The sequence below is a fragment of the Macrobrachium nipponense genome, chromosome 40 (assembly GCF_015104395.2).
Source record: "Macrobrachium nipponense isolate FS-2020 chromosome 40, ASM1510439v2, whole genome shotgun sequence".
NCBI classification, from domain to species: Eukaryota; Metazoa; Arthropoda; class Malacostraca; order Decapoda; family Palaemonidae; genus Macrobrachium; species Macrobrachium nipponense.
Genome location: NC_061101.1, coordinates 10223659 through 10250046, shown reverse-complemented (window position 1 = coordinate 10250046; position 26388 = coordinate 10223659). Strand labels below are relative to the sequence as shown.

The 26388-nt window shown below is 33.5% G+C and overlaps 1 protein-coding gene and 1 long non-coding RNA gene across 2 annotated transcripts in view; both read right to left on the bottom strand.

The window, feature by feature from the left end:
* Positions 1–1138: 1138 nt before the first annotated feature.
* Positions 1139–2981, bottom strand: LOC135211908 (uncharacterized). The gene is made up of 3 exons (XR_010313770.1): positions 2834–2981; positions 2315–2440; positions 1139–1421 (listed from the first exon to the last, which is right to left on the bottom strand). It is a non-coding gene; the product is annotated as an uncharacterized LOC135211908 (long non-coding RNA).
* A 274-nt stretch (positions 2982–3255) lies between these two features.
* The window catches only part of LOC135211907 (macrophage mannose receptor 1-like), a 29797-nt gene continuing 6664 nt past the window's right edge, over positions 3256–26388 (bottom strand). The window contains exons 8-33 of the mRNA XM_064245141.1: positions 25480–25637; positions 25140–25215; positions 24236–24394; positions 23388–23630; positions 22260–22433; positions 19997–20110; positions 18911–19062; positions 17810–17925; positions 17173–17327; positions 15950–16045; positions 15222–15328; positions 14585–14691; positions 14150–14220; positions 13583–13747; positions 12538–12761; positions 11563–11692; positions 10969–11139; positions 9436–9558; positions 8654–8799; positions 7973–8063; positions 7401–7513; positions 6780–6914; positions 5779–5956; positions 5233–5359; positions 4123–4244; positions 3256–3464 (exon numbers count right to left, since the gene is read on the bottom strand). Coding sequence (XP_064101211.1) covers positions 3271–3464; positions 4123–4244; positions 5233–5359; positions 5779–5956; positions 6780–6914; positions 7401–7513; positions 7973–8063; positions 8654–8799; positions 9436–9558; positions 10969–11139; positions 11563–11692; positions 12538–12761; positions 13583–13747; positions 14150–14220; positions 14585–14691; positions 15222–15328; positions 15950–16045; positions 17173–17327; positions 17810–17925; positions 18911–19062; positions 19997–20110; positions 22260–22433; positions 23388–23630; positions 24236–24394; positions 25140–25215; positions 25480–25637 — 3647 coding nt within the window. The 3' untranslated portion in view covers positions 3256–3270. The remainder of the gene's footprint in view (positions 3465–4122; positions 4245–5232; positions 5360–5778; positions 5957–6779; positions 6915–7400; positions 7514–7972; positions 8064–8653; positions 8800–9435; positions 9559–10968; positions 11140–11562; positions 11693–12537; positions 12762–13582; positions 13748–14149; positions 14221–14584; positions 14692–15221; positions 15329–15949; positions 16046–17172; positions 17328–17809; positions 17926–18910; positions 19063–19996; positions 20111–22259; positions 22434–23387; positions 23631–24235; positions 24395–25139; positions 25216–25479; positions 25638–26388) is intronic.

Sequence of the window (26388 nt, the reverse complement as noted above, 5' to 3'; positions counted from 1 at the left end):
TGCCTGTCTTATTATAAGTAATTTCAGCTATATTACTTACTTCAATTTTAATGGCATTACTTAACGTCTGTTTAAAAGCTATTGTTACTCAGTAACCATCATCTGAAACTGGCATACTTCATTTTAAGGATAAAGAAATAATCATTTATATGTAACAATTTTACTTGATATGTTTCAAAGTGATACATAATTTATAGAAAAATCATAGAAGTGTAAAAAAAGAAAAAAAATTGAACTAATTTTTCTTGAACATTGGCCGTCTTATGGATTGTAAAATGTAATATCTTTTATCACCATATTATGTGCCGGAAATATGAACAAAATATAGAAAATTGATCTTCCAACAACCTTTAAAAATAACGTAGGAAAGTAAAATTGTTTTATTTTGTACTGTACTGTAATCCTGTACGTATGCACATCTCTACTTCGTTATCTAAATTCAAGCGTGAAATTCCAGCTTAAATTTCTTAAACAGTGATAGATCTTAATTGTGTCACATCATCAGTGCATTTGTATTATTTAATATCTATCAGTATTATGCTTTGAAATTCACTAATCTATGTAATCTATGTACAGGCTAAAAATGAAAATGAAAATTGCAAAAATGAAATAACTTAACTAGTTTTGTTCAGATGTGTAATGACAAGAATGTCTTTAAAATCCTCACTGAGAGTAGTCTATGGATTACTTTCACCAAAACTGCATATATATATATATATATATATATATATATATATATATATATATATATATATATATATATATATATATATAGATATATATATATGTGTGTGTGTGTGTGTGTATATATATATATACATATATATATATATATATATATATATATATATATATATATATATATATATATATATTAATTTTAATGTTTGTACATCTCTCTCTCTCAACTATATTCTTAAAAATAGTTTTCTGTAAATTTTAACTTATTAATGTTATTCTTGCAGATTGAGGATACACATAGATAATGTGCGAAACGTCTCTTACGAAATACATATGGCCTTTTTTATGTGTTTATTGGACCCTGCTGAATGCTATATATATATATATATATATATATATATATATATATATATATATATATATATATATATATATATATATATATATATATATATACTATATATATATATATATATATATATATATATATATATATATATATATATATATATATATATATATATATTTAAGTCACTGAGATCAAAGACTAAATTCCAAAGTCATTGATGACTGACCAACACAATGAACAGCGACTATTCGTGGAAATAGTTAATAAAACCCCAGAATTGATCGTAGGTTAATCTTAAGCGTCGGTTGCATCGGTGGGGTTGAAGTACGCCACAGCTGACCCCTTCTCCTCGTGATGGGGGAGAGGTTAACGACTGCAGCACCTCGTTGACCTGGTGAACGAATAAGTGGATAAATGGGAGATTAATAATTAAATTTCCTTTTTTCATTGCATTGGCAATATTGTCACAATACCAATTAGAACTGTTAGAACAAGTTTTCTTTTTCTCAAACCTTACTATTTTACTAACCTCGTCATGCAACGGTTATTTATTTTGTCGAAAAGACAGCTTGATAAGTGAACTTACTTTGTTCATACTTAAAAGCATTTTTCTTTATCTGGAACCGTCAATTTTTCATATAGGCAAAAATAGTAAACTTTATAAGAGACACATTGTAATACATCATTTATTTCCATATTCTTTTAGTAATTTGGAAAAGTATGATTTGAAATACTCCATACATATTGAAGTGTATTTTTTTTCTTTTTCTGAGAATTTTATCAAGTTTTTTTTTTTCATACAACAGCAAAAAATACTAAACTCTACAATTGATATATCTGTAGTTTCCTTATTTTTTAGTAACTGGAAAAAGTATTATTTTGAATAATCTATACATACTGAAGTGTATTTTTTCCTTTTTGTGAGAATTTTATCGAGTATTTTTTGTTAATTTTTTTATTTTTATTTTATAAGTGACACAATGTCTTACATTTCTTATTTCTATACTTTTAGTAATTTGGAAAAGTATTATTTTAATACTTTATTATTTTATTGAAGTGTATTTTTTCTTTTCTCTGGGAACTTTATCAAGGTTTTATGAGTGACAATGTAATATATCTTTTATTGCTCTATTTTAGTAGCTGGGGAAACTATTATTTGAAAAGGTCTATGGATATTTAGGTAGTGTCTGTCATCACTCACCATTTTAGCAAGAACAAAAATGATTAAATATAATTCAAAGCCTAATACTTACTAGGACTAAATCCTCCAGAGGTAATACTTACTAGGACTAAATCCTCCGGAGGTGCCGCTTTTCCTTTTGATGAACGAAACTCCTACGAACCCAACCGCAGCGAAGACGAACATGACAGCTATAACAATGCCGAATATTGCGCCGCCACTAAGCCCACCTGAGAAGTCAATAGGCAGTCGGCAATGAATGAAAGCGATGGTCGTATAAATAGTATTGCTATTGATTCATTTCCCTTTAATACTTTTTTAAAATGGAATTTGATAAGATGGAGGAACTGTAATGAAGATAATATTAGTTTTAAATTGTTTGGTATTCATTCGTTTATCTTTTTCACTTTCAAAATTAAATTTAACATTAATTTATTTAATCAACTCACCAAAAATACCTTTTTGAATGGAATTTGTTAAAACGGAAATTTTTTTATATAAATTTGTTTAACTCATAAGTATTACTGGAAAACGGTTTAGGCTTCATTCATTCATTTTTTACATTCAAAATTGGATTTAATTTTAGTTTTAATATAATCTACTTTCTTTGTCACCTGCCTTACCTCCTCCGTAAGGGGTGTCGGTCGGGGGGACTGGTGCCTCTGTCGGCGGATCTGTTGGATTGGTCGGCTCACTGTCTGGTACTGCAAGAGAGAATATATATATATATATATATATATATATATATATATATATATATATATATATATATATATATATATATATATATATGTATATGTATATATAATTAACGATGTCACCTGATCACTGTTGGTAAGTCTAAATATTTTTCTTATCAAATATATTTCTTATCATATCGTCATGTTTTGATTTTTTTCTATAATTATGAAAATCCTTACATATATCATACCGTCATGTTCTACTACGTATTACTATCTTTATAGAAGTCAATACAGAAAAGGTCAGTTTAGGAATACATCAAGAAAACATTCTCACACTCTCTTATTACAATAGTTATGGAAATCGTTGCAGAAAAGGGTCAATTAAAATTTTTTTTTTTTAAAGTTCTCACTTTGGCCGTCCTACAGATGAAAGGCCTCCAGCTATCACAGGGAAGGTCATTCCACTTTCCATCTTCCTGGTAGAGTTCGGTACACTGCTCGTAATCATAGCTGGGTTCACCGTCCGCCCAGTTCTGGAAGTCCAGCGCTGTCCCGTCAGACCAACCAAAACCTTTCGAAGTGATTTTAGCAGCAGTTAGGCACAAGACTTAGTGTGGTATGGAAAGATTCAATTCGTATTTATCGTTTGATGAACTGAATCTATCTTTGAAATGGATTTAAACCTACGTTTCGTTCACTTCTTGTTGAGGTTAAAGCCATTGCTATTTAATAACATAGAGCAATAATTAATGCATGTAATTTCATTATCCGAATGCATGGCCTGACCTGTTATACAGTCAGCAATACAAATATTTAATGTTGACTCCAAACCTTTGAAAACAAGACTTCGTTTTTATTAAAGTTATTAAAGCAAGGCCACTCTGCAGCAGGATGCAGACATTGAGAATGTATATATATATATATATATATATATATATATATATATATATATATATATATATATATATATATATATATATATATATATACAAGCATACATGAATGGAATGTCACTTGTTCTCATGATTCTCCGATATGAAGTTCAATGGCTGTACGATAATAAACTTCATTGAGAATTCCATAATATTTTCCCACACTTCTCATGACACGGTAAAAACATGGGTTGTCAAGGTAATTCACTGTTGATGAATGATATCAGAGAGAGAGAGAGAGAGAGAGAGAGAGAGAGAGAGAGAGAGAGAGAGAGACTGACTTCGAAGCAAACTCACCACTCTTCTTCTGAATGAGGCCGATCCAGATGTTGCTCTTCACGATTTTGAGACCGTGCTTAAGAACCGAATTTTCCTCAGCCGAGTGGATGGAGGTGAGGTTAGAGTCCAAGAACAGGCAGCTGTAAGAATGAATTAGAGTCTGATTTCTCAATTTCACACCACTCTTTGAAAATACGCAGCTAGGACACGTGAGTATGGTCAAAGAGACTAACCATCTTACAAACAGTTTGCCAAAGTCTGGGCCGTTATGGCAAAGTTGAAATTAATTACAGTATTCTTGTTAAGTTTAATAATGAACTTAATGAACCAAACAAAACATCTTTCAGTTTTTTTCTGAAGATTGAAAAAGAAACCCACAATATCACTGTGTATAACGTGTTTACTTATAAGTATTTAAATTTTATTTTATTTGAGTGTACTTTCAGGCCCTATCTGTGGCCCTTTTTCAAGTGAAAGTACTCGATTGTTGAGTAAAATAAAATGTAAGTACTTATAAGTAAACACGTTATACACAGTAATTTTGAGGGTTTCTTTTTCAATAAACTTAATACTATGTTAAAAAATTCCTGTCTTACGAAAGCTTTCAAAAAGGGTATTTTTCATGTAAGCTACGATGAAGAATGAATTAAGGTGGCTGTTATTAACCCTTTCTGGAAAAACGGAAAAGTTTGTCAGAATTAAACCATTCTATGAAAACAAGTATAAACGAAGACATAGTGGCCTCTATCTAAGTATCATACTCCTTTGTGCTTAAGAAATCACAGTAGATGCACGTGACTTCATAAATAAGCGAATACCACAGGAAAATGATAGTCAGAAATCCAAGCGCTTTCGTCTTTACTAAGACATTGTCAAGGAGGTAATGAAATACAATTGAAGAGAAAGGTCTCAGGTACACAACAAGATCAAGAATACCAGATGATTAATTGTCAAAAGGGTAAAAATTAAAAGAGATCTTCCAGGATTATCGGATATCAAACGGTCACAAACCTAAACTCCTTTGTGTATATAAGTATATACAAATAATAGTTTATGCTTGATTTATTCGCTTGCAAGTGTTTTTATTAATGAAAACCCCTGTGAAATTAGAATAAAAAAAAAACTTACTAAGCGTTTGCATCATTCCATCTTTGCGCATCCGAAACTGCCAGGTAGCAGTAAGAACCAGGTAAATTAGTCCAAGTCTCGTCCGGGCAGTGGCCCGTCACAGGTGGGCCGGGTGATGGAGCCTTGTCTGGATTGGTGAAGGTAAATGACATATATATATATATATATATATATATATATATATATATATATATATATATATATATATATATACATAAGTAATATATGGGTTAATATATTATACCTTTCAGCAGGAGGTTAGAAAGTGATCACTCTTAGAAACTTGTATAGATTAAATTCGGTGACATATTTTGGTATTGTGGCTAATATCAGTGCACTTTTGTAGACTTAGCCATTCAGGCGACCATCGTGTCCCAATGAATTTGGTCATTTTTACCTTAATATCAGCGTTGAATTACATAAAATACATAAATACATACATAAAGTGGTGCGTTATTGTTTGATGTAACCTTTAATGAGATGAGTTATAATTCTGATAACATTCTCTTCATTCAAATCAAGCACAAGAACAAACGTCAATCTCACCTTCCGAATGTTTACACAAAAAGGGCTTCAGTTCCTCGCACTTCTCGTTATACCAGCGCCCGTCGTCGGAATCCAGCATGACGCAGTTTTTGTCAGTCACGTTGACCTGAGGTTGATCCTTTCCCCAATTCGTGTAGGACACGGGCCAGTTGTCTGTCCATTCGTAAGTGCTTTGTACCTTTTTGGCCATGAAGGAGGGGGGGAGGTAAGAGTTGGGTGTGGTTTTATGTGCTTAGGATTATTTTTATATATTATTTACTTGCTCGGAATGACCGTTCGTCAGGAAGGCACATTTATATAATTATTCATATGGCCCTCAGTAAAGTAAGAGAGGTTTGATGATTATTTGCTTTTGTCACGGATTCAATGTATGTATGTAGGTATGTATATATAATATATATATATATATATATATATATATATTATAATATATTAGATGTATATATATATAATATTTATAATATATATAGATAATATTAATATAAAATATATATATATATATATATATATATATATATATATATATAGAATTTTATATATATAAATATTATATATATTTATATATATAGATTCTATTATATAAAATTATATATTTATATATATATTATAATAATAAGATATATATATATATATATATATTATAGTATATATATATATCTATATATTATATAATATATAATAATATTATAATTATAAATTATAATATATTACATATAAATAATATAACATTGTCTTAGATTTTAAGTTTTCGTCTTTATTCAGCGCCTTCACCAACCTATATCGGTTGTCTAGTCACTGACAAATTATTGAAGCGTTAGACTTCACACTCTTTAATATATGACATTATGATGCAATCAGCTGAACCTCTACACAAACCGGAAACTAAGAGGAGTTATATTTTAACAATAAAAGACTAAGACGAGTCAACATTTGAGCATTACTTGAAAAGTTAAAAACGGACTCGGTAAATAAACGTCACCCGCTTTACCAATGTAACTCACCCGTCTGTCATTGAGTCCTATCCACGGGTGCACGATGCTCGAATCTTGACCGAGAATCCAAAGGAAGGCCCCCTCGTTCAGGTCGTATGCGGACGCCAAGTGAGCTCCTTCGTCTGCGCAAGTTTTCTCTGCGTCCTGATAAAAAAAATGAATCGATAAAATATCCTAATCACACATTAAATAAACGAATAGATGAATTAGTAAGAGTGAATGGATAAGGTCGCATTATTCCCTCATTTCTTGCGCAGTCCCTTCCTCCTTTTATACTTTTCAACTTTTATCTAATTTTACTCTGTAAGTCTTCTTCCACTTAGCATAATTATGCCTTAGTTCTTAAATGTTCTCATATAGACACCTAACTGTCGCCAAAACCTTATCAAGTTTTAATATCTATCTTAGTAGTGTCCTATATGTTCTCTGTCACAAACCATGATTAATGTCAACTTTATCAATTGTTTCTAGTACTGTCGTAAATCTTCTCTTATACGCTTTCGGCCCCTATTTGCAACCCCTTTAGTAACACTAAAAAAGTCAAGTTCAGTTATTTAGATGTGGTGTTTACAATATCACTTCAAAATGAATCGTGTAAAATATTCGTAGGAAACAATAGGATGTACTTACATCCCAGCTCATAGGTGTCCTCTCTGACCTGTAACAGTCATCTTTATAATGGTAGTAATTATCATAAGGAGGGTCGCACTTTGGAAAGGTGGTAGGCTCTGTTATGGACGGATCTGAAATAAATAGTTAGAAGCCATTTTTATGCAATGAATAGTTAACTGTTTAAAAAAATGAGAGCATATGTATCGTATCATCCTAAAAATAAAACTTCAGCGTGGTTTTATCACCTTAATTGCTCTTTTATTTACTCTGTGGTTAATAGACTGTTATAGGCTGTAGATTTACTGGTAATTGTGATTTTTTTGGCAAGTTATTGAAATTTTACATATAATTATTGCACTTACGTTGCTACGTAAGGGTAGTTATATAGTTACCGTACATTTAACAAGTATCTTTTATAAGCACGACGGAAGATATATATATATATATATATATATATATATATATATATATATATATATATATATATATATATATATATATATATATATATATATATATATATGTATATATATCATACATACATACATACATACTACATACATACATACATATTTATGTATCTGTCTCACCTTGTTTCATGGCGCAAATATAACCATACATGTTGTAACAGCTAATATCATTCATCAGCCCAGTTGGGTAAAGTACCTCGACACAGTTTTCCTGAAAATACGAATAAAGATATAAGTATAAATGTAAAGCAAGAGAATATTACACATATAATGCCTTCAGTGAACCGGTTATCTGAGGTGAAAACTATAGTATATAAAAGTATGTAGAACCTACAAACATATCTCAATTCTTGAGACCTGTTTTGGATATACTTGGAGTCGTGAATGATTAACGGAAGTTCTTGAGTTTTTCTTTTTTCAAAGTACTACGTAATATATTTTAGCATCAAGAAGAAAGTCCGTGTTAAACTGCCTAGCACTTTTTAAAGTTTTACGACACCTATCTCTCTCTCTCTCTCTTCTCTCTCTCCTTCTCTCTCTCTCTCTCTCTCGTCTTGATCTCTCTCTCTCTCTTTGTGAATTATATAATATATATATATATATATATATATATATATATATATATATATATATATATATATATATCACCTAAAATGGAGAGGATAACTTTAAAAATAAAACTGCATCATATTCATGAGATTCCATAGCAAAAGTGAGCAGCATGCCACATTTGTCTGTCGCTCATCTGAGGGAATAATTAGCATTTTTTTCATTATGTATAAAAATGTAATTCCTACCTACCGCCATGTACTGCCCATTGGGCTCGCCCGGTGCCCAAGGGGTGTAGTCGACAGTGGATTGGTCGACCCAGACGTAATCTTCCATTTCGTATTGTAGGCCTATCCAGGCTTCCGCATTGTACATGCCAACCATCACTGTTATGTAGGCTTATAGGAAAGAGAAGATAGTGATTATTGTTATGTGGTAGTCTCATTGTTCTATATATATATATATATATATATATATATATATATATATATATATATATAATATATATATATATATATATATACTATATATATATATATATATATATATATATATATATATATATATATATATATATATATCATTGCGTTATTCTCTCTATCTTGCGCATTTCCCCTCTTCTTCTTATACTTTTCAATTTTTATCTCATTCTACTCTCTAAGTCGTCCAACTTAGCAAAATTATGCGTTAGTTCTTAAGTGTTCTCATAAAGACACCTAATTGTAGCCAACCTTATCAAGTTTTAATATCTATCTTAGTAGTTCCCTACATGTTCTCTATCACAAACCATAATTAATGTCAACTTTACCAATTTTTATCTACTTTCTAGTACTGTCCTTAATGTACCTCCTTCCATAATTATTCTCTTTCTACCATCTTACTTTCCACCCTCTCCTAATAACTGATTTATTGTGCAGCTGTTTTGAGGTTTTCCTCTACACCTTTCAAACCTTGGTCTTTGGCCTAAATTGTATATTCAATTCTTTGAAAATTCAGTTCAATTCAAAACAACGCATAAGTAATGCCAAACTTACCCAATTCTTTTGGGGTGTGAAGGCTAACCAACTCAGCCCCTGTGTACAGGTCTCTGCAGCTCGTCACTGCTTGGTCAAAGTACGTAACTTCTTCAACAAACTTGAAGCACCTCCCTGTTGTAACTGGAAGAGATAAACACACCGATATATATATATATATATATATATATATATATATATATATATATATATATAGTATATAATATATATATATATATATACATCGAGCTACAATGTCCTTTTAATATCTAATTCGCTCTATCTCGGAATTAATATATTTTCATATATGCTTAACCGAAGGGGAATTTTTTTACACGATAATAGATTTGCCTGGTCCCAGGCGCGACCCCAAGAAGCCATACAAATCCAGGACGTCAGTGGAAGCTTTTACCTACCCCACCACCCATCGCGGTGGTGAGGTAGGTAAAAGCTTCCAACTGACGTCCCTTCGGTTAAGCATATATGAAAATATATTAATTCAGAGGTAGAGCGAATTAGATATTAAAGGACATTGTAGCTCGATGTACGTATATGAATCACGGTAATGTGATGACTTATATATACTATATATATATTATATATATATATATATATAGATATATATATATATATATATATATATATATATCTATATATATATATATATATATAATATATATATATGTATAGTATATATAGAGACTATATATCGTTATACTATATATATATTATATCATAATAATATATTTAAATTAATTATAAATTTTTATTATTTATAAAAAGGGGGGACTATAGAATAATATTTATAATTAATATTATAGAGATAATAATATTAAATAATAGATACTGAATAATATTAGTTATAATATAATATACAGATACTAACTATTATAATATATGATTATATATACATATATATATATATAATATATATATATATTTATATATAAATATCTATATATATATAAACGTTCTTGTAAATATTTCGCGAGTTCTTTAATTTAGTATTTGTTGTAAAAAATTCGGTGCTATCTAATACATATTCATATATTTTCCGTGTGTAAGGTCAGTAGCCCGTGGGGAAGGAACTTGACATTCAAGCATCACAACATTTTAATAATCGAACTTCACTCTTTTATATATGTGTATATAATATAATTATATATATACTATATATATATATATATATATCTATAATATATATATATCATATATATATATATATCATATTAAACTTGGCGCTTCGCTTTGAGTATCCCTGAATTGTAAATATGCATATATCTTCTTCCTTCCCACCGTCATCCATACATGAAGGGGTCGTAGGTTGCCTGATGCGCCTTCAGCTCCTCCACTGCTTTTTATCAGAGGCACCATCATCCTCCGCCACTAAACCTCTTCATATCTTCCTTCACTTCATCTCGCCCTCTCATTCTCTGTCTCCCTCTCGATCTTCTTCCTCTAACAGGTTCCTACCGAGCCACTCTTCGCTCCCTCCTATTCGTCCATCTTCAACCATTACAGTCAGGACTCTCTTATACTTATACTTATACTTACCAACGTGTATCCAGTTCTGTGGACAGTTACCAGCCGTGGGTAGTGTTGATAATGGCGGGGGCACAGTTGCCCCGTTTGGTCTCTTGCATACCCGGCCACTCAAGTGCCCGCAGTTTTTGTCGTTCCATGTCCCTTTTCCGCGATTGTACATCTCAATGCAGTCTTCTTGATCTGAAGGAGGGAGTAATGTCAGATTAAAACTTATTGAAGAGACTTGTCTTTACTTTAAAAGAAAAAAAAAAAAAAAAAAAAAAAAAAAAAAAAACTAAAAAAAAAAAAACTAAAAAAGCTTATGACATGTTTTATATTTCTCTGAATTTTTTTTTTATTTGCCATTAAACCATGAATTTGAGAGAATAAAAGAACGTTAGAGATACTACGATATATATATATATATATATATATATATATATATATATATATATATATGTGTGTGTGTGTGTGTGTGTGTGTGTGTGTGTGTGTGTGTATATAATTGTCTCTATAAATATATATGAAAATATATGCACATAGTGTATACATATTCTCGTATGACGTCATATTTAGTATAAGCATCTTACATGCATCCAGTAGTTTATGCCCAAAGCTACGTACCCATATAACTATTGGGTTCTCCTGGCGCCCAGTTGTCATAGTCGAAAGGACTACCGTCCACCCACTGGAAGCCGGAGTCTTCAAGGGCTCTGCCCCCCACCCAGATAGAATCGTCTGATAGCTGGTTCAGCTGAAAAAAAAATTATACCAGGCTATCTTTATTTATGAGGTCAGAAAAGTCAGAAAAATATTGCCTGTAGAGTCTTAGGAATATATTGAAAGGTGCCTTTTCCTGTATAGTCTTAAGAATATATTGAAATTCCCCTTTGCCTCTTAGTCTTAAGGATATATTAAAAGGTCCCTTTGCCTCTATAGTCTCAAGAGTATATTAAAAAAAGGCCCTTTGCCTGTATAGTCTTAAGAATATATTAACAGGTCCCTTTGCCTGTATAGTCTTAAGAATATATTAGTGTTTTCCCTTCCACCTCCTATAGTCCCCCCCCCCCCTTAAGAATATATCAAAAGATTTCTTTGTCTCTATTGTCTGAAGAATATATTAAAAAAGGTCCCTTTGCCTCTATAGTTTTATGAATATATTAAAAAGTTCAGATCCTATCTGAATAAAAGATTTTAACTGATAACTTCCTGTGCTAGTCAGAAGAATTCCCACCAGATGTGAGTCTATAAAGAATATGAAGCTCTTCCAAAATTAAATGTAAGAGAAATTAGTAGTCTTATTATGTTCTTGAAAAATATACAAACAAATAATTTTACTTGACACGATATTTCTTATTCAATTATAAGGTTGTGCAGTACACTGGCTACCTTCGTTTAAAAGCTTTTATTTCATACGATTGAGCTGAAACTCCAATGGCAGGTTAACCAACATCTAAGTCATTTGTTTAAAATGATAAGGTTGTACAGTACACTGACTACCTTCGTTTTAAAAGCTTTTATTGCATACGATTGATCTGAAACTGCAATGGCATGTTAACCAACATCTAAGTCATTAAGAAAATAATGGACGATATTTACCATAGACTCAATGAAGAAGTTCTCGTCAAGATCGACGATCGAGGACAGGTGTGATCCGTCAGCCCTGCAGAGGCCGACTGACTTGTGCCAGGACTGTGGGTCCTCGTCAGCTTGGGACACGAATTTGTAACAGTGGTCCTTGAAGAGGTACCAGTCGCCCTTACCGTCAGTGCATTTCGGCGGGGGCGCGAATGTTGGCGGGGGTAGGGTCGTGAGATACGATCCTTGAAAGGTTAGGTAAAAGGAGAACCAGTTATGGTTTGTCTTATTCAGTCGTTCAAGTCTCTTCTAATTCATTCAATGACTTATTAATTCATTCACTCATTCGTTCGTTCATTCATTGACTTATTAATTCATTCACTCATTGGCTTGTTAATTCATTAAATCAGTCATTCATTCACTCATTCATTCATTGACTTGTTAATTCATTCAATTCGTCTTTCATTCATTCATTCATTCATTCATTCATTCATTCACTTATTAATTCATTCATTCTTTTATTCAGTCATTTATTCATTCGTTCATTCACTTATTAATTAGTTAGTAATTCAGTTATTTATTCATTCGGTCATTCATTCATTCAGTTATTTATTTATTCGGTCATTCATTCATTCAGTTCTTCATTCATTCTGCCATTCATTCATTCATTAACTTATTCCTTAATTCATTCACTCACTCACTCATTCATTCAGTTGTCCATTCATTTATTCAGTCAATCCCCTTTCTTTCATTCTCTCGTTTACTTATTATTTCATTCATTCATTTATTCATTCATTCAGTCACTCGTTCATTTAGGTCTATTCTAATTCATTCAGTCATTCATTCATGAATTATTCCATAGTTCATTCATTCATTCATTAGATATTTAGAACGAATGTGATATAAATACTGTAAATGTGATACTATGATTAAAAATCCACCGAAACAAATAAGTCAATGAATAAAAAGACACATTGGTGAAATAAAAACCAGAGTCAGGAATTTGAAAGGAGACTCAACAACTCCCGTTGAACGAAGAATGGAGCACGTTCACACGTTCACTTACCTTCTCGTCCCTCGCAGATGAACGGGAGGTGCGTTTCACACACCGTGCAAGAGAGAGCCGTGTCGTAGCGGTTAACGGAAGCGCAGTTTTCATGCTCGTGCATATCAGGTTGGCCAAACTCCCAGTGCAGGTAGTCAATGGAGGAACCGTCCGTCCAGTGTTTATCTGTGAGAGGTTTGTGATAATCCACCAGTCAAATTTGTCTTTGAAATGCCCTTACAGTTATGACGGAAAGAAAATCAATAAAAATGAACGCTTTTTGGGAGATTTAGTGAAGTAAATCTGAGCAAGGTTTGGACACCGTTGACTAATATCAATTCAGAGCCTTTGGAAATAGTTAAGATGCATTGAAAACTTTGGAAAGTGTTGAGGTAAATTGAAAGCTTTTGGAAAGTGTTCAGGTAAATTGAAAACTTGGGAAAGTATTGAGGTAAATTGAAAGCCTTTGGAAAGTGCTAAAATAAATCGAAAGCCTATAAGAAGTGTTGAGATAAATTGAAAACCTCAGGAAAGTGTTAAGATAAATTTATAAAAGTGTTAAGGTAAATTGAAAGCCTTTTTTTTTACCTGCTTCTGTGTCTAGCTGAAGCCCGACCCAAAGATCATCGAAAGTCAGTTCATACGCGTACCACAGTTTTCTAAAAAGAAAGAAAATTCGGACCACTTCCAATTATCGAATTTTATGGTGAGCTTTGTAAGTTATTTGGACAATTAAACAGAAAATGTCACCATGAAAAGACACATTGTTTACTTGATTATTTGTAAAAAAGCCTGCTGGTATCATTGAAGTACCCATAAGGAAAGGATGTACTGAGGTGACTCATAAATCGATGATTGCAAATACGAACTTGTGATAACTTCAGGGAAAAAAAGTCAACTTTTTAATCATTCATATCCCACACGTGTATTCGTATAAGAATAAAGTTCCTTTATTTTTTTATAACTTAAATGTTATCACACTTGTCATTTTACTCAAGGAAAAAAACAAACTCCCTCCCTTACTGCTGTATGAACGACTCCTCATCTTGACTGTTGATGCTTGCCAGGTGACCGCCGTAGGCTTGACAAACCTGTTCTGCCTCGGTCCAGGTGTGGGTCTCCGTGAACACCTGCGGATTATTTTTGATAAGGAAACAAGTGTTGGTTCAAACGTAAAACTTCCGATTTTCATTTCGTCAGAATCGAGTCAGATATCAAAGCCGCCCGCTCCGACGGCCGTTGCTTACGTTGCAAAGGACTTCCTAAACTTCTTAAATGAGAATTTATACCTAAAACTGGCCATGGTTTAACAATTGATTACGTTTAATTCTTTCGACGGAAAAAACATGAAACATTGTTACTGTATTTTAGGGGATATTTATATATCTCAGAAAAGTAGCATTGAAACCCAAGCTGCTATTTTTGGCAGTACCATATTTTATGATGGAATTAACTGGCAAAAACTGTATTCTCAGACCCCACATTTATATGTATTCTTTTTTTATCATTTGCAGATATTAGATAGGTATACTAGGAATTCCTGTGTTGCTTTTTACGAAGGGTATGTCCACAAAAGTGTTTGAGTAACGCGACTATGGGTTGACAGAGTCCCACGTGAAGTTGTTTTGCATATTGTGGAAGAACTTTTTTTTATATTTACCTGGTAACAGTGCCCACCATGATGCTCCCAAGTTCCCAGGCAGTCGGTGCCATGAGTTGGTGTGGGTTCAGGTGGAAGAGTTGTGTAACCTTGGCGATCGTACTCACCTGTTCAGTAAAAAGAAAAAATAAAATAGATTGTTTTATTGATATGCCATTAAGGAAAATTTTATTTTGTTTGTATGTGCTGAAGTAGAGCATCGCATTTTCTTATAATATTTTCGTTGTACTTCCATAATTATTCCAAAAATAAAAAATAAAATAGATTGTTCTATTGATATGCCATTAAGGAAAATTTTATTTTGTTTGTATGTACTGGAGTAGAGCATTGCATTTTTAAAATAATATTTGCGTCGTACTTCCATAATTATTCCAAAAATATAAAAATAAAATAGATTGTTCTATTGATATGCCATTAAGGAAAATTTTATTTTGTTTGTATGTACTGGAGTAGAGCATTGCATTTTTTAATAATATTTGCGTTGTACTTCCATAATTATTCCATAGACGGAATATATAAGAGACCTTAACGTGGAGATAAAAGATAGAGACACAAAGACCCTGAAGATGTCTTTGTAATGAAAGTCGAAAGTCTTCGTGTCTCGTTTTATTTTCATGTGAAGATTTCTTACTTTCTTAGACTAATTCTCATTATTACGGCAGGAATAGAATGAATAATATTATAACAATAATCTATAAATCTCGTTGATTTAACCTTAATGTACTTACAGATGAAATTAAGTTCTTTTTCACACGCATGCGCCTTGTACAAACCCACTACACCTGGGGTACCTTCTATCAGGATGCAGTCACCTTCTCCCAAATCTGGAAAAATTAACATTTTGATATGGAATAATTATTATTTTGGTCAATATAGATTTTTTTATGTTTTAAAAAAAGCCGGGCCTACAGATTAACGCGGCACCCGAATGTTAATTTATAATTTTTTTTTCTTTAAGAGAGACGATCCAACCATTTCTGTGACAAAAATGAATGCAGATGAACCTATGTCTGATACCCAAATTGCAATAGTTTGACGACTATGGGCATTTCATGGCGGTTTACATGCATGTTACTTCCTCATTGGACGAGTGGGTTACGAGCTCTCCTACCGATTCGCTAGGCCTGAGTTCGATTCCCTGCTCTGCCAACGTGGAGTCAGAGGAATTTATTTCTGGTGATTAGAAATACATTTCTCGATATAATGTGGTTCGGATCCCACAATAAGCTGTAGGTCCCGTTGCTAGGTAACCAATTGGTTCCTAGTCACGTAAAGATATCTAATCCTTCGGGCCAACCCTAAGCGAGCTGTTAATCAGCCTAGTGGCCTGGTTAAAATAAGATATACTTAACTTTTACATGCATGGAATGACGTAAGCTAATCAGTTAAGTCTTTAGGTATATTAGAAATGTGCCTCATGCCTCAGTTCACAGACCACTTACTAAGGAAATCACTCCCGGTTACTTTAAGAGAAAACAGTATATAAACTTTACTGAGAACAGAGAACATGGCTCAGTCCTTGGCAAAGACTGGAAAAAGCAACGGAATTATACAAAAGGACGATAAATAGTAATGACTTTAATTCTCATGTAAGATTAGCTACGTTTGTGACAAAATGCTTTCTAGTAGTATATCACATTTTCGAAAAATGTCATCAGAATGAGATGTATATATGTGAAATCTAATATATTCATCACAGCTATAAAAACATGGCATATCTTAGAGTGAGTTGGAAGATATTGAGGTTAAATATGTATGTATGTATGTATTTACAGTTGGATTTAAAAAGAAAGTATTCTCCTCTCCCGAAACTTGATAACAAAATATGTTTAAGGTTGTAAACGTGTGCAAGGAATCGAGAGGTACGTAATTCACTTCAAAATATATAAAAGAAACTTTGAATTTCATTATACTCATAGGAAAGCCGACAGAAATCGTTAAACAACTTTACTTGGCTCCGAAGAATCCCAAGGAAGGTAGGTGGCAAGTTTCCCATCGTCGAAGATGAAGTCGAACGACTCGTCCGAATACTTGCGAACTTTGACGTCTGTCCACGCGTCGAGGCCGTAGTCGCCGAAGCTGGAGGAAAAGAACGCACCCTCCTGTCTGAAAAGAGAGATAAATACATACACACAAAACTTGCTTTGGAAATAATGGCAAAGACAGAGAATCTCTTCCTGTATCTCGATTCTAAGAAATGCCAGCACAAACAGTATAGTCCTTACATATCACAAACAGGTTGAATACGAATCAGCAACTTGCAGGTTTTTTTAGCAGTTGCTTCGTGCAGTTAGTCTGCACTTATTCAAGGTTCGTTGGCTCGTTAAGGCTGTTTCTTGTTTTCATCATGTTTGTCATATGTATGCAATATGTTGCTGACAAGTGTCTATGACATGTTTTACAGAGAGTGAGGACACACCTGTGGCTACTGTAAGACGTTCTCCACCGAGGTTCGTTACCTGGATTTTAACCTGTATTGTTATACATATGCAATAAGTTACCGACAAGTGTTAATGATTTTTCAGAGGGGAATAAGTGAGCCAATGTACATTTAACCTTAAAGAAAATTCCAAACACTTCAAACTTACTCGTCTTCTATCCTCAACAAACTGGAGTACTCCCTGTCACAAGCATTCTTAGCCTCATCCCATGATAACTGCGTATTTGAAATGGTGTAGCAGGAACCTCTGTAGTACAAGTCACCCTGAGGAGTATAAAATAAATTTAGAAATTTAGTGTTACATTTGTTATTGTTATTAGTTAATCTGTTTCAACTTTGCCAAGCCTTACTACTTAAACTTAGTTGCCAAGTCTTACTACATAAAACTCAGTTGCCAAGCCTTACTACTTAAACTCAGTGGCCGAGTCTTACTACGGAAACTCAGTTGCCGAGTCTTACTAATTAAACTCAGTTGCCAAGTCTTATTACACAAACTTAGTTGTCAAGTTTTACTACTTAAATTCAGTTGCCAAGTCTTACTACCTAAATTGAGTTGCCAAGTCTTACTACTTAAGCTCAGTTGCCAAGTCTAATTACATAAACTCAGTTGCCAAGTCTTACTACATAAATTCAGTTGCCAAGTCTTATTACTTAAACTCAGTCAGTTTTATTTGATGCAGTTGTGACTAGAGGTTGAAATAAAGATTAACCTTACATAGTCTGAAAGGAATTCAGAAGTATTTAGCCTTCATTTTAAACGATATTTGCAGCAGGTATGCTAGAAAGTTAGATGTAACCCTTCAAACAAGTTTATATTTGTATCTACAAGTCTACAGTCTATAGATAGTTAAATAGGATTTATTTTCATTTACAAGTCTAGAGTACAGATAGTTAAGCAGGGTTATACTTGTGTCTACAAGTCTACACTTCAGATAGTTAAAGAGGGTCATATTCTTATCTACAGTCTACAATCTACAGATAGTGAAACAGGATTATATTGTTATCTACAAGTGTACAGTCTTCAGATAGTTAAAGAGGATTATGTTTTTATCCACAAGTTTACAATCTGCAGATAGTGAAACAGGTTTATATTGTTATCTACAAGTCTGCAACCTACAGATAGTGAAACAGGTTTATATTGTTATCTACAAGTCTACTAGCTACAGAAAGTGAAACAGGATTATATCTATATCTACAATTCTACAATCTAACCTGCATGTGGATGGTTGTCTACTTGGATGACACTTACAGTTTTGCATCCAGAATCATCTGGTGTGATATCCTTGACTTCTGGAGGCTTGCTGCATACCACTGCTATGTCAGACTCACCAGCACTAGAGCAATCTCTAAGCACCCATTTTCCATCAAACTGTATTTCTGCGCACCTCGGAAGGTCGAATTCTGGAGAATATATTTTCAGTGGTAAATATAGTGCGACACAGACAGTATGTTTAGATTGTGTAGAACGGCATTGCTATACAGATTGTTAAATGATTTTGTAGAAGGGCATTGCTGTACAGACTTTGAAATGGCTATATTTTGTAGGACATTCTTTTACAGATTATGAAATGGCTAATGGCTATGCCATTGCTCTACAGATTGTGTATGGCTATATTTCGTAGAAAGGTATTTATCTACAGATTTTTAGACTTCTGTATTTTGTAGAATAACAATGCTATACAGATTGTGAGATGGCTACATTTTGTAGAAGGACATTGCTCTACAGAGTCTGAATGGCTATATTTTGTAGAAGACCATTACTATATAGACTGAGAAATGTTTATTTTAGTCGGACAGACAATATCTTATGCAGTACTAAGTGATATATCAAATGCATTAACTTTTTTTGTCTTTCAGAACTGCAAGCACACACACACACACACACATATATATATATATATATATATATATATATATATATATATATAAAGTGGCTATTCAATATCTCAATATATATATATATATATATTATATATATATATATATATATATATATATATATATATAATGTGGCTATCAATATCTGAATATATATATATTATATATATATATATATATTATATATATATATATATATATATATATATATATATATATATATGTGGCTATTCAATATCTGAACGTTTTGCAATGATGAATATTTCCCTTTTACTTAATGTGAATACTATATGCAAAAAAATGGAATTCATCTTCCAGCACAAGAGAAATCTACAAAACTACATGACTTGGCGCTGAAGAACCGTGAGATGTGCATTCAAACACATTCCCGAAGACGACGTAATTAGAGGGGGAAACAATTCCATAAAAGTTTTTTTTTTTTTAATTGAACACTTACGATCACTCAGCATCAGACCCCAACTCGAGTAGAGGAAGTTGCTCCCGTCTGCACAGACGAATGATTCCGGCTGATTGATGTCATTGATTCCTATCCAGGCTCCAGTGGCCTCGCCTGAGGACGAAGAGAAAATGGTCGTTTCACATCAGTAAACGAAATGATTAATGTGTCATCTACGCATGATTGCCCATTTGGTCTCAGATTTTAAGATTGGGTTTTCATTCTCCAATTCATTTCCTTTAGCAATTATTTCTGTAAATGTTGAAATTTTGCGCTTTCTTTTCATTAAGAATATTGTTTGTCACTATTCGAGAGGAGGTCCTTATTTATGTTATAGTAATGACTGGAGTAGTGAATATTTTCTTACATAAGATATCCCAACTTAGAAAAAGAAGACGTACTGATATACAGTGTATAAGGAAAAGAATAATTTTTATAATAATATAATAATAATAATAATAATAATAATAATATAATAATAATAATAATGGCCTTGTCTCCTATACGTACTTGGAGATGTGAAACAAAGATAGCTTTACGTAATAATAATAATAATAATAATAATAAATAATAATAATAATAATAATAATAATAATAATAATAATAATAATAATAATACGTACTTAGCAGATTTGAAACAAGATAGCTTTACGTTGTCAGAATAATAATAATAATATATATAATAATAATAATAATATATGCCTTGTCTCCTATACGTACTTGGAAGATGTGAAACAAGATAGCTTTACGTAATAATAATAATAGATGAGACAGGATACAAATACCTGGGAATAATGGAAGGAGGGGATATAAAACACCAAGAGATGAAGGACACGATCAGGAAAGAATATATGCAGAGAATCAAGGCGATACTCAAGTCAAAACTCAACGCCGAAATATGATCAGCCATAAACACATGGGGGGGCAGTGCCAGTAATCAGATACAGCGCAGGAATAGTGGAATGGACGAAGGCAGAACTCCGCAGCATAGATCAGAAAACCAGGAAACATATGACAATCACAAAGCACTACACCCAAGAGCAAATACGGACAGACTATACATAACACGAAAGGAAGGAGGGAGAGGACTACTAAGTATAGAGGACTGCGTCAACATCGAAAACAGAGCACTGGGGCAATATCTGAAAACAGTGAAGACGAGTGGCTAAAGAGTGCATGGCAAGAAGGAATAATAAAAGTAGACGAAGACCCGAAAGATACAGAGACAGGAGAAATGACAGACAGAACAGAGGACTGGCACAATAAACCAATGCACGGACAATACATGAGACAGACTAAAGAACTAGCCAGCGATGACACATGGCAATGGCTACAGAGGGGAGAGCTAAAGAAGGAAACTGAAGGAATGATAACCAGCGGCACAGATCAGGCCCATAAAGAACCAGATATGTTCAAAGGACGATAGACGGAAATAACATCTCTCCCATATGTAGGAAGTGCAATACGAAAAATGAAACCATAAACCACATAGCAAGCGAAGCCCTGCCCGGCACTTGCACAGAACCAGTACAAAAAGAGGCATGATTCAGTGGCAAAAGCCCTCCACTGGAGCCTGTGCAAGAAACATCAGCTACCTTGCAGTAATAAGTGGTACGAGCACCAACCTGAGGGAGTGATAGAAAACGATCACGCAAAGATCCTCTGGGGACTATGGTATCAGAACGGATAGGGTGATACGTGCAAACAGACCAGACGTGACGTTGATTGACAAAGTCAAGAAGAAAGTATCACTCATTGATGTCGCAATACCATGGGATACCAGAGTTGAAGAGAAAGAGAGGGTAAAAAATGGATAAGTATCAAGATCTGAAAATAGAAATAAGAAGGATATGGGATATGCCAGTGGAAATCGTCGTCCCATAATCAGGAGGAGCACTAGGCATGATCCCAAGATCCCTGAAAAGAAATCTAGAAAAACTAGAGGCTGAAGTAGCTCTCAGGACTCATGCAGAGAGTGTGATCCTAGAAACGGCACACATAGTAAGGAGAGTGATGGACTCCTAAGGAGGCAGGATGCAGGAACCGGAACCCTACACTATAAATACCACCCAGTCGAATTGGAGGACTGTGATAGAGCAAAAAAAAAAAAAAAAAAAAAAAAAAAAATAATATAATAATAATAATAATACGTACTTGGAATATTTGAAACAAAGATAGCTTTACGTAGTCGGAATAATAATAATAATAATAATAATAATAATAATAATAATAATAATAATAACGTCTTGTCTCCTATACTCACTGGGAAGAATTGAAACGAAGAAATCGTTTTCTTCAGCAGAGTGAACGGACGCGATCTGTCCACCCAGGTCCTTGCAGTGGGTCTCTGAGTCGTAGTAGTTGCCCTGCCCTCGTCCGACAAAGTAGCAGACCTCCCCAAATAGGCGCCATCCTACTTCGCACCCTACGTGGTGTTCTGGAGGCAACCGAATTCATTCATAGTTAGTGAGGGTGAATTGCCCCGTGAGACGGTAGTGTAGGATGCAATTTATACGATTTTTCGCTTACTCGGGGAGTAAGCTTACTAACTACTTGTTATTGCTGTTGTTGTTGTTGTTGTTCTAGTTGGGGGTTAGGAAAGCCCTTTGGAAAGCCTAAAAAATCTAAAAAAAAGGGGTTTCGCGTTGAGTTAAAGATGCAGGAATTTTAGGATAGGATATTTATTATTTATCTATTTGAGTGAAAATGTTAACAAATGTATAACGTGCATGTTTAAACAGTGCAGAACAATTATTTCTAATAAAATTTAGCGTATTCATTTTAATTTTCGTTGGTGAAACGACGCGCTATTTGACCGTCGATTTTAGCAGGCTTTAATTTACGTTAAGTTAGGAATATAATGTTTACAACTTATGCACGAGGGGGAAATCTTGCACGCTTTCCCGAGTAAGCTGGAGGCCGGATCACGTCTTTTTGCGTCTGACATTCAGTGCATCAGAACATTTATAAGAATCCCTGGGAAATAGGTTTTAAACGAATTTTCTTGATAATCGTATTAGCAGCCATAGTGGCAATTTTAATAATAAGAGATTGTATCAGTTATTATTAGTCTCAACAGCTGAATCAATAATAGCAGGAAAATTGTTAAAAAAAGCTAATACTATTAGCATATGAGTGATAACATTATTAGCATAAGTGTTAAAAGTTTTAAATGGTAAGCATAAAAGTGTTAATTGTTAATAGATGTTAAAATTATTAGTATAAAAATGTTAAAAGTGGTAAAATTTTTAGCATGAGAGTGTTAAAAGTGTTAAAATGTTCGCATAAAAGTGTTAACCTTCTTAATATCATTAGCATAAAAGTGTCAATATTAATACCATAAAACTGTTCAAAGCTACTATCATTAGCACAACTAACGTGCAGTACATACTCGGGTGATATTGACAGCCAAAGTTCCTGTTCTCAGTGCAAGCGAGGTTGTTCCATTTTCCGTGGGTATCGAAATAAGGGGCGTCTATCATTTCGGTGCAGAGTTCCCAGTCCAAATTGTTCGGCTCTCCGGCGTTCCAGTTCGTGAAAGGGTTGCTGGAACCGTCGTCCCAGCTCCAAGCCTTGGAGGTGGGGTCGTAGGTGTAGCCATTCCAGACTCCCTGGGAGCCCTGGCTGAACAGGTCTGTAGACGAGGTCAGTAACGATAAATGTTGATTGACTCATGATTATTTAGACTTACAGTCAAGCAATGGGGGTAATCTCAGCCACTCACGTTTAAAAGAAGTTAGAGTGGTTGGACAACAAGATGGAAGATATGATTTGGGAACGTAGGAAAAATAAATGTTTGAAAAGAGTGGGTATCTAGGGGATTAAGATACCTTGCAAATAAGCTTTAGTGCTACCTACAGGGAACTACGCGATGTGCATTGATGGCAATATCCTCCAACGGGGAGGCAGGAATGCTGATATATACATTGATATATCTTAAAGTCATTAAAAAATCACTGGAGGTAATTGTTGCAATTGTTGTAGATCACTTACCAAAGAAAACCGGTGAAGGAAAAAACATGAAGTTTTATTCATCAATACTCAAAGAATATCCTGAGCATATTTTTTCCAAATAGAAGAGGCTTTTCAGTAGCATTACTGCTAACAATAATTTGGTTTTCGTTGGATATTACGAACACAGTGAAGCTAACAGCTGATCCTAACATCTAAACAGTGAGATCCATTAATATGTATCTTTTATACTTATTCAAACCCATTTCTGTTGAGGCTTATACCAACCTGCAAAGTAATTGTTTTCCCTCAGACTTTCAATGGTGACTAGATCGGCGTTTGCGTTAAATTCTTTGCACTTCTGTCGAGCCTGGTCGTTTGAAATGACGTCATCGCTTCTGTAGTAACATTTCTCGTTCCAGAAATTCCAGCGATGGGGGCAAACCTCTGGAATAGTGGGAGTTTGGTTTCAGGATGCTCTGATAAAACCAGTTTACGTAAGGAGCACAGTAGAAGGTAATAGTGGGTGTATTGAACATATTTAATTTCTTCCTTACATGAAATAATCGTGTAGTTTAGTTAAGTTTAGTTAATTTTATGTTTTATTCATGGCTTACACATACATCATTTTCTACATTAACAATAGCACAGTTTTATTTGGGAATACAAGAACTTTTATCTTTAATAGCCAACGGATAAGTCATTAATGGGCAATAGAAAACACAGTGGGATTAGAAAGGGACCCTAGTGAACACCATTAGTCACAGATCTCAAATTGGAACGCATCCTGCTTAAAGTGCATACTACTTGCCATTCGGACTGTAGTAAATATTAATGACACTGTACTTTACATCAGTAATGTGTTTTTATTTATAGTAATATACAGTGTTTTTTTATTAAAGGAAAAATCTTTTCTCTCTCCTACAAAGAAGTTAATCATTTGACCGAAAGAGAAGCTTTATTTTCATATTTAACTCCTTGATGAAGCCTTAACATTAAACACTGATGAGTATCTTCGTAAAGAATAAAATAAAAGTCTTTTTAACTCAGCAGTGTATGGAAACATTTGCAGCACAAGTAATCCGAACTTAATACAAGGTGGGAATATATTAAGGAATGCCATCTTGCTAATGTCAGTTACATTTAAGGCCCAAGAGACTCCATCTACGAAACTTCGACTATGCTTACTCACCAAGGGTAATTTTGCAGACGAATCCCAAAGTATTGCTGCATGGCAAGTCATTCCAGTCTCCTTGCGAGTGCCTTAACTGAGGATGATAGATCAAATGGAAAAATCTTTAGAGCAAAGTGAGACTGTATAATGTGAAATTGGTTATATATATATATATATATATATATATATATATATGATATATATATATATATATATATATATATATATATATATATATATATAAACTCTAAGACTGATAAATTCTGCATGGGAATAATACGTCAATACTCTACTTGTACTTCACGGATGTGCAAAGTTACAAACTACTAATTAGTACTGAATACTCGCGACCTCTGACCTCTCCGCAGTGCTCATTTTCTTGGTAATCATCCGGCTGACCTGAGCCCCAGTTCGTATATTGTCCATATTCAGAACCATCTATCCAGTGCCAGTTATTCCCAGCATCATCGTCGTGGAGTCCAAGCCAGAGATCTTTCCCCAAAGCAGCTGCATTGCCTGTTTAGACGAAGTTGAATGCCACATGGAATGAAGGTGAAAATAAGACTGTATTCTTCTTGATGCCTTAACCGTTTACTCTTAACTTTAGGAATTTATTCATTGATTTATTGGTGTAAATGGCGATTGGCGCTGGAAATAGATGATTTATAGAAAGAATTTATAATGATCATATATGAAAATAGACTGACGTTTAAATTAAAAAATGGATTCATTGATTTGTTTATTCAAGTGGTGATCGACGACGGAAATAAATTGTTTATGGTAAGAATTACTAATAATCATTTATGAAGATAGTCATTTTGATAAAATGTTCACCTTATTCTTATAAATATAGGGTCTCTTAGCATTTTCACACCTATTTATAAATAAATCATATAAATTCTTTAAAAAATTATGCAAAATGGCTACAAAATTAATATACATTTCAAATAAATCTACCTCCCTGCACGGCGGACTTATAAATACCACTTGCCATACACATAACGTCCTCCCAAGCACCAGGGAAAGAATATTATTACCATCTTCATCTAGGCACTTGGAGAGAGGACAATATACCTTTCTTCTCCAGGACAATCTTTTATCTCCTTGGCATATTAACAGTCCCCAGTGAGATGTGCCAAGACTACAGTGTTATTTATGCTTGGGAAAATATCCCTGAATACAAAAAGGCGAAGACTGTTATCGATAAAATCATTATATAAAAAAATATAGCAACCTTAGGGGGGTGGGGCAATATCATAATGTCATC